General features: G+C 34.2%; 1 protein-coding gene across 1 annotated transcript in view; it reads left to right on the plus strand.

Annotated features, from left to right (window-relative positions):
* Positions 1 to 12,288, plus strand: part of LOC124357385 (serine/threonine-protein kinase minibrain) — a 226,230-nt gene that overhangs the window by 193,293 nt on the left and 20,649 nt on the right. Inside the window, exons 4-6 of the mRNA XM_046809140.1 lie at positions 5,494 to 5,641; positions 7,212 to 7,530; positions 7,637 to 7,751. Coding sequence (XP_046665096.1) covers positions 5,494 to 5,641; positions 7,212 to 7,530; positions 7,637 to 7,751 — 582 coding nt within the window. The remainder of the gene's footprint in view (positions 1 to 5,493; positions 5,642 to 7,211; positions 7,531 to 7,636; positions 7,752 to 12,288) is intronic.

Genomic DNA, 12,288 nt, shown 5'->3' on the forward strand with positions numbered 1-12,288 from the left:
GACTCTGTGCGATAGCTGCAAATGTTCTTAGTAACCAGCTGCATTTACCAAGCAAATTTTTAATTTATTGTGGGTATTTTATAAGCAGTACATCTTTTTAGTTCCATAACATATTTGCAAATTGTATTTGTTTTGGAGAGTCTGATTGTATGTATGTGTTTCATTTCTGGAATATCATACAGAACCCATGTCTTGTCTCTTGTTATGATTTTTTCAACTCTTTACAGTTACCTTTATAATGAGTAGGTCATCAGGCAACATCTTTGGAATCATTCAAACACCAAATGTTTTTGTATAATAGGTGGTATATTTGTGTACAAAATTGGTCTTTAAATTTGAGACAAATTATCAGACAACTCACTTTTTTCATCTGTGGAATGAGTTTAGGGCCCTGCACTTGGTCCAAAAAGGACCTTTACTTTAATATTACCCTAAAAATTAGAGTTATCTACTAGAGCCTATCCTACTTAGTTCTTATGTACTTTTTACTTGTTTTACAAATATCAGGACAGTTCAGCCCCATGTGCTCTGGTGATTCTTCTGTTTCCTCACATAGTCTGCATTCATCAGTATGATTTAATCCTATATTCATAGATGTTTCCAAAGATATATGAGACCAGTTAGAATTCTGTGCAGCAGTAGTATATCCTCCTTGCTAAGGTCTAGGAGCCTGGTCCATCCTTTTGTATAAGGAGAGATAAACATTTTTGTGTATCTGAATCCTGAGACCTTTCTTCATGTCTCGGATCTGATCCTCTTTTTCTCAGCATTTACTAGAGCTCTGCTGTAAAAGCAACAATTCCACAACCTGGCTCAGGCGTACCAAAAACTTTCAGCTTTCCATGGCCTAGGTGTTTGATATTTCATTTACTTCATTCCTCTGTACCAGTTTCATTAGAGCATTTCTGCATTCTCATATTACTTTTGACTCAAAAAGAATATGTGTTAAGCGCCTTTAAAACAGCCTAACTATCAAATAGTATTAGGTACTCATCAATCTTATAGCCTATTCAAAGTCAAATGTTCATTCAATTAAAATATTTACAGTGTAGTAACATCAAATGGGGGTACCTTATCATGTAAGTAAAACTACTTATATTTACGTCATCACTAATTATTCTAAAACATTTCCTAAATGCTGTTTGGGAACATAAACAAAATATGTATAACTTAATTAAATGAATAACAGTAAACACACACACACACACACACACACGTGTCTTAAATTTTCTAACTGATTGGTTTGTTCCTGTATGTTCAGGAACAAGGCCACATCCTCTCGCTTAAGTTGGCTGCTTTTTCTGTATTTCAACTAACAAAGTTCTGTTGTAGATGATATGAGGCCTGACATCAATTCTTTCATTTAAAATATTGTTCTCACTAATACAATGAATGGCCTTTATATATTTAAACTGTTTAATCTTTGTACTTTTTGGCATGAAGCAATATTTGTTACATCCAATTTAAGATGTATAATGGTAGCTGAATTTGTTTAAATATTATACATTTTTATGAATCAATTCCAGTATCTCAAGAATGTATGAACAGTTCTGATATATTTTATTCTTCTGAATCAGATGACAAGCCACAGTGAATCAACAAGAATTTATAATCGAAAAGAAACTGAGAAGATACACTACTGCAATCTATGAATCACATTGGAAGTGTTTCTACCATTCTCCACTAGATAGTATAGGCATTCAGTTATAGACTATAACAATACCAACATTATTGTATAGTGATGTAGCAGGCCCCGCAGAGCGGAAGCAAGGTTACTGCTGGTGACACAAGGCACGTTCTTGTAGTTACTAGTCAAAGGGTTAATTTATTACTTACATAATCAATGCCACCTTTGTATTTAAGATTGATTCCAAGAACTTTGTGGAATTAACTACATTAAGTTAAAATAATTTAGTTTCTTACTAGTACTTTTTTAGCTTTAAAATGTATAATATTACTTGTCTCCTGATTCAATTTAAATCCATTTTGTTTAAACGACTTTTCTAGTTCTATTAAATGTACATTCTACAGTGATTTATTTTTCTTCTGAAATTTTAATAATCGGAACATTTGTGTCATCGACAGCTAGTGTAAACTGTCCTTAGGTAAATTATTTATGTATATTATAAATGGAGTAAGTCCCTGTATGACACAATCTGATTTGTAAGTATTTACATTTTTTGTTAAAATAGTTCTTTATAGTCTGTTTAAAAAATATGATTTAACCCTCCGGCTGATAATAAGAAACTCCCAGAATGATAAGCTAGAATTTGCCCGTGTGTAGCATATTTTTAAGAAATTTACTAAAAATATTTAATAAATTAAAAGTTATAAGTGTTGTATATCATTTTTTTTTTATTAACCATAGAATAATTTACAGTAATAAAAGTATTCACTTAATTTAGCGAATTTTTTTTTATTTACTGATAACACTGAAAATGTTAATTAAAAGAAATATTTTTTCAAAGTTTCAAGCTTTGTAGCTTTGTTACTTCTAAAGATATCAAGACACTCCAAATGTAAGAATTATACACCATATTATAATGAACAAACGTCTTTATGACATATATACACATATTTACAACACAAAACATGTTTTCTTTCAAAAACTGAAAAAATGTACAACTGCTTTTTTTAGTAATCTTCACTAGAGTAGGTCCTCTTCCTCCTCCCTGAATGTGTAGGCCTAGTGAAGTGCTCCAACTTATGGTAACACGTAAGGTGAATACCACAGTTACAACTGGGACACCAGAAAACACTTTTCTTCCTTTTTACACCGGGATCATCAGCGCAAACAACACAAATTCTTTCATTTTTACCAGGTAAATGCGCAAGTAAATGGCTTCCATCCCCCATTTCATTTGGATTGAGTGTTGCATCTTCCTGGATAGCTAAATTTGGTATTATGCTGTCTACAAAGTCTTCTCTAGACATAGGAGAATCAGTATTTTTGTGGTAATATATATTATATGAATCAAATACCGAAATGCCGAACAATGCGCCACGCCCGCGATGAGTCACCAGCTGCGTTGCCGGTCAGCCGCGTGCCGATCGGCCTTTGGTTTGAAAACAGCTGACGAGTAATAATACGGACGTAAACTATATCTAATGAATTGTTAAATGTGAGCATAGAAATCAACTGGTGTAAATTACTTTTGTATAACCTTTGTGGTTTTCGCGCAATAACAACGGAAAGTTGACCGACGGCTGTGCCGTCTTTATCAGTTCACAAGCGGTATAAATAGACGGCTGTGCCGTCGGTCATCAGTCGGAGGGTTAATAAGTCATAAAGCTGTACCTTTTATCCCTTTAATATTCATTGTACATCATTATTGACACAATCAAAAGCCTTGGACAGGTTGCAGAAAACTACAGTAGTTGGCTGCTGTTGTTCCATATCCATCCAAATTCTGTGATATCTAATCCAAAAACAAGGTCAGAGCCAATTCTGTATCATTATTTTGGATAAACCCTCTGTTGTATGTTTCAATTGCCATGACTTCTTGAAATACTGTGGCACGGTTTGCTAAGGGCACCGCCAATTTAGCTCTTGGCCCATATAAACCAAACCCAGCCCTTGAATCCAAGCGTGAAACGTTAGTATAAAACTTCAGAACACCTTTAGTAGTGTAGTCTTCCTTTGTATGTTATTTCTGTAGAGGCACTGTATGGTTCATCAAATGAGTATTTATTTACAATGCACTCAAACACGTATAAGTTGTAATTTCAGCATAAGGAAATCCTTTATTGTTGCCCTTCTGAATCAGTAGGCTTAAACATCTTTCTACTCAAAAGCTTTATTGCACTTCATCTGTGAAATCCCTATTAATCTGCTGTCTCAGAGGTGTGCATCCCAGGACAGCCTCCAGTTCCACATTTGGACAGAAGCTCATAATAACGTTTGGCCTTACCCTTGTAACCCCAGAATCTATGCCAATTTTTGTCTTAGAATAATAAATAAACCTTACAAGCTTCACTAATAAAAAAGAGGTTTATTTCCCTTGGACCAAACCATTTTGGAAGGATTACTGTGTAAGAGATTTGTCAAAGGGAAATTTTGGAGAAATTCATCTCTTTGGATCATCATTCTAATTTTACATTGTCCACTGCTGCAGTCTGAGGCTGATCTTACATGCACGTAGCTCAGATAGCAATATGTAAGGGACCAGTGGTCATGTTATTGCCTCCTTTTTCTTGTTTACTTAGTTCAAGAAGCTTAGAAATTGCCCATAGTCCTAAAAGGATCTTTGTGTTGTTTCCAGAGTGACAGGATATTCTGGATGGATACCCAATGGCACAAAACTTGTGTTAGCGTAGGTTTTCTGTCACTACTTCATGTAAAAAGACGAGAAATTTCAGAAAATTTATCAGTAATTTCCAAAATTGAGAAGTGACAGATCTCGGAACTTTTTCATTCACTTTGTTCAGTAGGTCATCACTGACGAGAGGCCTACCGCTTCTTTTTGTATCATGAAAGAGTTTGTTCTCCTGTTTAAAAAAATGGCATCAATTGATGGATTACATCTTCACTCATAATGTTTGGCCCATAAACAGCACACAATTCACAATGAATCTCGAGTTCTGACAGATTTGTGCTCATAGAAATCTTATACCACTTATATTTACACTTAGTGAAATTTCCTATAACAGCACATGTGTTTTGAGGTTATAACTGGACAATCTGCAAACCCTTTATTCTGTTACTTTAATAACTGGGTTTTATTTTCTATTACATGTAGGATGCTCCATCTTGCACAATTAGAAGCATACTGAAGACACCAATATCAAAGGAGGTTTCTTAGCCTGGGGCACTGGTTTTACAATTGCTTTGTTGTTAGCTTGTGGTTTCGCTGGTGCAGGAGGAGAGTCTGAATCTATCTTCACTACTTGAAGGGTTTTTAGCCACAGGCTTCTGCAAAGGCTTTTGAACTTTTAGGAGTAGCAAGTGTTAGTTTTACAACAGCTTTCTGAGGTTCATCATCACTGCTTTCCTCACTACTACTTTGCTCCTTTTACTTTCAACTACAACCATTTTTTTCTGTCCCAATGCTGGAGCAGGTGACTTCTGTGGTCCCTTGCCATTAATTTGTGGCGCTTTTTGAACAGGCTGCTCATCTTCAGATTCTGAAGAAGAATCAGACTCCGATTTCTGGGTGCCAGGTCCTGCCTTTAAATTCCATTTTTTCTTTGAGGTTCTCTGAAAGAAAAAATTGAATTGAATCAACATGGCAGCATTATCCTAACTACTTCTCGTGCTATGCATAAATGGCTGTTACTTTCTAGATAACTCTCGTATTACAGAAATGTTCATAAATGTATAAGAGCTTTTGGACGGACAGAATGATTTACTTTTCTGAAGTAGAGAAACTATATAAACCTTCAAATATGTTATTATGCACGCAATAAAATCTACATCTAGAAAAATGTCTTGTGTTCTAAGTTTAAAAAAGTCTTACAAAAATTTGAGAGGTTTATGTTAGAAATTTTTTATAGGTGGTGAAAGCTTTTGACCATGAGGAGCAATGTCATGTAGCCATCAAGATCATCAAGAACAAGAAACCGTTCCTGAATCAGGCGCAGATTGAAGTCAAACTTCTTGAAATGATGAATAAAGCTGATGGCGATAATAAGTATTATATAGGTAAAATGAATGTCAGCACTTATCTAATGTTAAAAAACCAACAGTTATAATGATAAAAGTTATTTCACATCTAATATGGCAGGCATTTGTTAAACTGATAAAGAAAAATAGGGTTCCTGCATATCCTGGAAAGCCTTGAAAATATTAAATTTGATCATATCCTGAAATACCTGGAAATGTACTGGTTTTTTATTTGTTTTGTATTTTTATCCTATGTGAAGGAGCTTTTTTTGGATATCTGTAAAAGTAAAAAATTAGGGTTTAATTCTTTTGGACCAAAAAATTTAGTTCTGTTTCTCTTGTTAATTGTTAATTGACTGCAATTCATGTGCTAATTGTGGAATGTTGTACACTAATGCAACAACCTTACCCATATACATACTGCTTAGTACTTTTTGGAAGAGAAACCAACTTAAATTGGACGAACAATAATGGAATCATCTACTACAACCTCTTAAAGAGCTTCAGTGTAATGCTTTTTAACATGTGCTCACTCCATGACCTCCTTGACCAACAGCCATATTATGCTATTGACAATTTCCTGAATATTGGGAATCGCTCCTGAATCGTATGCATAATTCATTGGAATCCAAATTGATATTCAAAAAGTGTATGTAATTTTTGACTAATGTTATTCTTGATGAATATTCTCATAAAGAAGTCTGCCTATTGTTAATAAGCCCTTTTGGTTTGGGGGTATTTATTAAAGAATATACTTTTTCTCTTTGATTACCTTGATTGATCTGTAGCTTATGTTTGTATATGAATATATTTAAATCAGTGTATTTAAGTATCACAAGCATTTATTTGAAGTATTGAAAGTGTTCTTATATTAATTTTATCATGGAATTTTTTTGGTAAAGTTTATAATTAATTCTTTGATAATTCCGAAAACAACTTTGATCAATATTTATAATCATAACACAAGGTAAAACAGTGATACTGCTATTTAACTAGTTATATTTTAGTATATATATATATGTAAAATAAGGTACAGGTAATGGTGCCTGGCACCTGATTTGCGCATGCACAATGATCACTTTCCCCCCTCCAAACAGTATAGTACAGTTATTTCATCAAATCAACATTTTTATAAATAAAATCACATGCGTTTGTTTTTTCGTGTAAAACATGTGTTTAATGATTTTTGCATTTTTACATTCTACTGTGGTTAAAGTAAGACGAACATGAATATGAAATTGGGTTCTGGGAAATGTATTGTTAATTAAAATTAATTAACTGTTTTCTAAATAACTCTTTTCTTATTGAATTTTATTAAATATTATTCAAATCGTTAACAATAGGTATTCCTTTATTAGGGAGTTCATTTACAAACAACATACAAATCAAGCAGACGCTATGTGAAAATAGCAGTCTACCTATATGTTATTAAAGGCTTAGATTTTGAACATAGTGTACAAATTTGACTTAGGGACATTGTGGTAGGAAATATTTTCTGTCTGTTGCACCTCTCCTAAAGGCAGAACACCTTGGCCCCCACTTTATTTTACACATTCAGAATGTATTATCTCTGCTGCTACACGGTATGACAACTTTGGAAATTTTACAGTGAAATTAAAACGGCATTTCATGTGGCGGAACCATCTGTGCCTGGTGTTTGAGCTACTGTCGTACAACCTGTACGATTTGTTGCGTAACACTAACTTCCGTGGCGTGTCATTGAACCTGACACGAAAGTTCGCCCAGCAGTTATGCACTGCGTTGTTGTTCCTCTCCACGCCTGAGCTCAGCATCATCCACTGCGACCTCAAGCCAGAGAACATCCTGCTGTGCAATCCCAAGCGGTCGGCAATCAAGATCGTCGACTTCGGCAGTTCGTGTCAGTTGGGACAACGCATCTACCAGTACATCCAGTCTCGCTTCTACAGGTTATTAATATCACTTAATTTATTATTATCTACATAAAAGTGCCACAATTAATATTTTGTTGAAATACATATTTTAATTTTATTTATTAAATAATTATTGTAACAGATCACCTGAAGTGTTGCTGGGAATCCCATACAATCTTGCGATAGACATGTGGAGTCTGGGGTGTATACTAGTTGAGATGCACACGGGAGAACCTCTCTTCAGTGGTGCAAATGAGGTGAGTAAATATACCAGTATTGATCAACACAAGAGTATTGAATGTATACTAGTTGAGATTCACATGGGGAAATCTCTCTTCAGTGGTGCAAACGAGGTGAATCAATGTAGAGATTTTTCTGAATTTAATCTGGACAGTGCTTTATCTATAATCAGAAATATTAAATGAAACAGTGCTTAGTATATTTTAGGATTGCAAAATATTACCAATTTTATAATGCCAAATATAAAAGTATTTTTAACAGTTTTTCACAACTAGTGGCCAAAATAGTAAAGAATAAGCAGGCTTCCTGGATGAATAATAAAATTATTTTTATGATTAAAAGTAAAAATTCATTGTGAAGAAAATATTGGAAATAGAAATGACTGTGATGAATATAAAGCTATAAGAAGTATGTCATAGGGTTGATTGGGAAGGCAAAAAGGAGGTTTTTTTTTAGAGAGAATCTATCCATATGTGAAAACACAATAGCTTCCTTAGCTTCCTGGAAATGTCTCGAGTAAAGTAACATTGTAAGCAAAAATAAATTGTGAGATACCTTCAAAGTTTAAAGCCAGTGAGATGAATACGTACTTTATAAATATGGGAACATTGTTTGAGGTAGATAATAAACTTTTACAATTGTATAATTGTCATAGAAAAAGTGGCATTGTAGATACTTAGGAATTTAAAGGGCAGCAGAAGATAAAGTAAAATAAGCAATAAATGAAATGACCTTCAGGCCAGTAAGAATTGATATAAGTACTGAATTGACAAAACCAGTTAGTCCTAAACTCTTTCCATGCCAGTCCATCTTCTAAAACTACCAACCAAAATGCCAAGGTATTTTTCATCCTCTCTGCAGGGTTTCATACAAACTTATCATAATTTTTACATTTTTCAACATATCTTGATACATTTTTACTTTTTTTTTCTTCACTTGAGTGATTTTCAGAAAAATATTTGGTGCTTTTCTGTTACACAAGACTAAAGTATACATAATTCTTGACTTAATTATAAACATTTCCAAAGGTTACCTAATATACTATTGCTTTTATGGTTTTTCCCAAAAGTTGATATAAGTATATGTTTGGTAAGATGCTGAAGTAAACTAATATAATATACTCGTACGTATATGTATATTTAAAGGTTCAATATTCCAAAAACTTCAAACACGCAAAACTAAATAACTATTACTTTGTCTTTTGTCACAAACACTTCACTGAGCTATGTACTTTATTTACACTGTATTGATTGAGGCTTTCAATGAAAAAAATCAATCATCTTCAGCCAAGCATTAAACAGGGTAATTTCACTCACTAGTGACCTACCTCCTTTTCTTTTACTCAAGTTGAAAATGACGATAAACAATAAAACAGTTATAAGAACAATAGAAATGTGTAAAAGAACTACATGTAAACTAACAGTACGAATAGCAGTGTAATCTCGACTGTGGCAAGTGATCCAACAGCTCCATGGCTGAAATAAAACACAAATACCACAGAAGTAAACACTCCATAGAGTATAAAATTACTGCAAGCTTATAAAGCAATTAATCGATTATCATTGGATATCACAGCGATTGGATGAACTTTTAACAGATTAGAATGAAAAATTCGTGAAATGGATGCGATTAAGTAATTGGAGCAATCATGCATCCTCTATATGAATTATTGACGAGTGGATTATTTACATAGAGCTGGAAGATGAGTAGTGTACTCTTTACTAAAGAAAGAAAACCTGTATTTCTGATCCTTACTTATTTTAATATTATCAGCAATGTCAAACATGTTGGAGAAATTAGTGTTATTCACCAAATTATAAATCACATACAATCAGAAAATGTGCTCCTGAAATTGCAATTAGATTTTAGAAAGAACCTCAGTACATACGTACTGCGTTTGTTTTAATTTTTTGTTAAAGCAAGAGATAGGTGCAATTCTGTCATCATGTTAGATTACTCTCAAGCCTTTGATGCAATAAGTCATGTGTATCTCTTGCAAACAGAATTATTTGGTTTTCGCAACAATACAGCTTCCTATGTCAAATATCTTAATTTGAGATTAGAGGTGACAAAACTGGGTATAGAAGTTTCACTCTCATTGTTGGAAGCATGAGGAGTACCACAAGAGAGCTGGTTAAGGCCCATTTTATTTATTTTTACACTGCTTATATATTATATATCTGACCAACTTAGTTAAACATTGCATATGCATGACTGCCAACGGCATCTGTCATATGATCCTAACTCGGCTGTTTGCTATTGAAGGAATAAATTTTGAACTTAACACATTCACTGTGGATGACAAAATTACCGGCAACAGAAAATGTGGAAATTTTTTTGGTTTTTTACTTACCCAAAATGGAGTCAGGATAGCCGAAAGGGTTGTCCAAGGTATCCCGGAAGCTTCGTTGGCCGGAACGGGTGACGTCATGTCCGTGCTGAGTCTGCTCGTCATCCGCTCCGGGTGCCGGTCCCCGTGTTGTATGTGCTCGCAGCGCACTAGGTTTCGGCACAAACATTCGCGAATTACACGTAGATAGTACATCAATTACACGTATTGGGGTGGGGTGGCTCACTGGGGGTGGGGGACGCCGCCTTCACTGTCCCTAGAAATGTTCGAACTCGACTCATTGTCTTCATCAGATAAAAAAATCGTCAATAACATTATCGTCTTCCTCCATTATGAGTACATACACTTACACAGTCACATACACTATAATCCACTCACACAATATCGCAAAGCATACAACAAACGAAAATGGCGAACCGGCGAACTGAATCACCAAAACAGGCACACCTCGCTATGAGTGTTACAGCCTTCCCGGGCATCTGCTCAGCTCATACTGAGGCAATATGAAAGCAGCTGCCGTATGCCGAGCTCGCTCGTCCACCACCCGGTGCGCCATTTTCACATGACGAGCATGCTCGTCACCCACAGTGAATGTGTTAAAAAGTAAGGGACACAAGTTAACCCTAGGACAGTCCTGCAACTTCTCTGAGTTCACTCTACAGTGTCCAGTGACTCATATCTAGTCATGTCATCTATGATGTATAACCAACAAACTAATATATTCTAAATAGGTATTCAAATTTCATTTGATTTGGGCCATTTAGTACATTAGTGCCAGCCACTAAGTTGCGAGAAGAGTAAAAAAACTACAGATATTTTCAGTATTGCATCAAAAGGAAGTTTTGTATAGCAAGAAGGAAATTCATATCACTAAAAAGAGCATTTTTTTCAAAAAGGTAGTGTTTTTTACAAGCCTAAAGAGGTTTTCTGTAAACTTATAATGAATTCGTTGCCTAGTGCTTTTTTATATAATGTTCAGTGACTCATACTAGTTGTTTTTGTTTTGAAAAAGGTGTTTGGATATATATTTTAGGATGAAACTAACATATTTTAATAGTATAAGAGTGCATATAGTAAATAATTGTGTATTGTTTTAGTTTTTGTATGATTTTTCATCTTGTGTATTTTCACCTAATTTTTAATTACAAAATATTTTGTATTTTCACGCTGTGGTGTTTTTACTTCAATGTTTCGATCTTTATTCAGGTAAGAATAAACAACATGTACTATGCGTGTATCAATGCAAAAAATACATAAATGTAGCAAATGTTCACCTAATTTTTATATTTCTGCAACCATAAATATTTTATTGGACTTATAAATTTGAAATTAGCTTATAAAAGACTATTTTGGGATTACTCTGCTATAACACATGCTGTGCATACATTGGAGTAATATATACAGAGTGTCCCACGAATAGGTTTAAATGTTTGACTTTATATTACTTGCCAAATTTATTCACCGAACATTTACAAACTCTACACAATTAATAAAGTAGGGTTTAAAAATATTCTGTGAGAATTACAGCTCCCTACCAATTCAAAGAACAAAATGGTGCATATCATTTTACCATTTTGCTTCCAATTAAAAATTTATTTCTTGAATTTCCTTATTTTATTTATGTGTTGCAGCTGTTTAATAATAATGCTCATTGTTGGAAACAGCTGTTTAATTGAAGAATATTGCTTGTGCTATAAAAATATAACCTAACCTCCTCCATTACAGTTTTACTGATAGTGAAGTTCGAGAAATGGCTTTCAATGTTGAACAAAAAGTGAAGTGCGTGGGCTATTGCTTTTGGCAACATTACAGAAGGAATTAGACAGTTTCAGTTGCCTACCCAGCAGTTGAACCACCTAGCAATCCAACAATAACTAAGTGGAAAAATCTTTTGTTAGAAACTGGAAGTGTCGTAAAAAAGTACTCTAGAGGATCAAATGTGGAAAGAGAAATACTAGTATGCGCATCAATGCTCCGCTCTCCAGGTAAACCGAAATCACTAAGGAAGGTTGAACTTGAAACTGGTGTTCCAAAGTCTTCAGTACAGAGAATAATTAAGAGAAACAAAATTAAATTTTGCAAAAGTCACCTAGTCCATAATCTTCTTGATGATGATCCGAACAGGACAGTGGAATTTTGGTTCTCGTATCATTGAGTTTCATGAGCTAGATCCTAATTGGCATACTCAAATTGTTTTTTCAGAC

This window comes from Homalodisca vitripennis, chromosome 3 (genome assembly GCF_021130785.1).
Source record: "Homalodisca vitripennis isolate AUS2020 chromosome 3, UT_GWSS_2.1, whole genome shotgun sequence".
Classification (NCBI taxonomy): Eukaryota; Metazoa; Arthropoda; class Insecta; order Hemiptera; family Cicadellidae; genus Homalodisca; species Homalodisca vitripennis.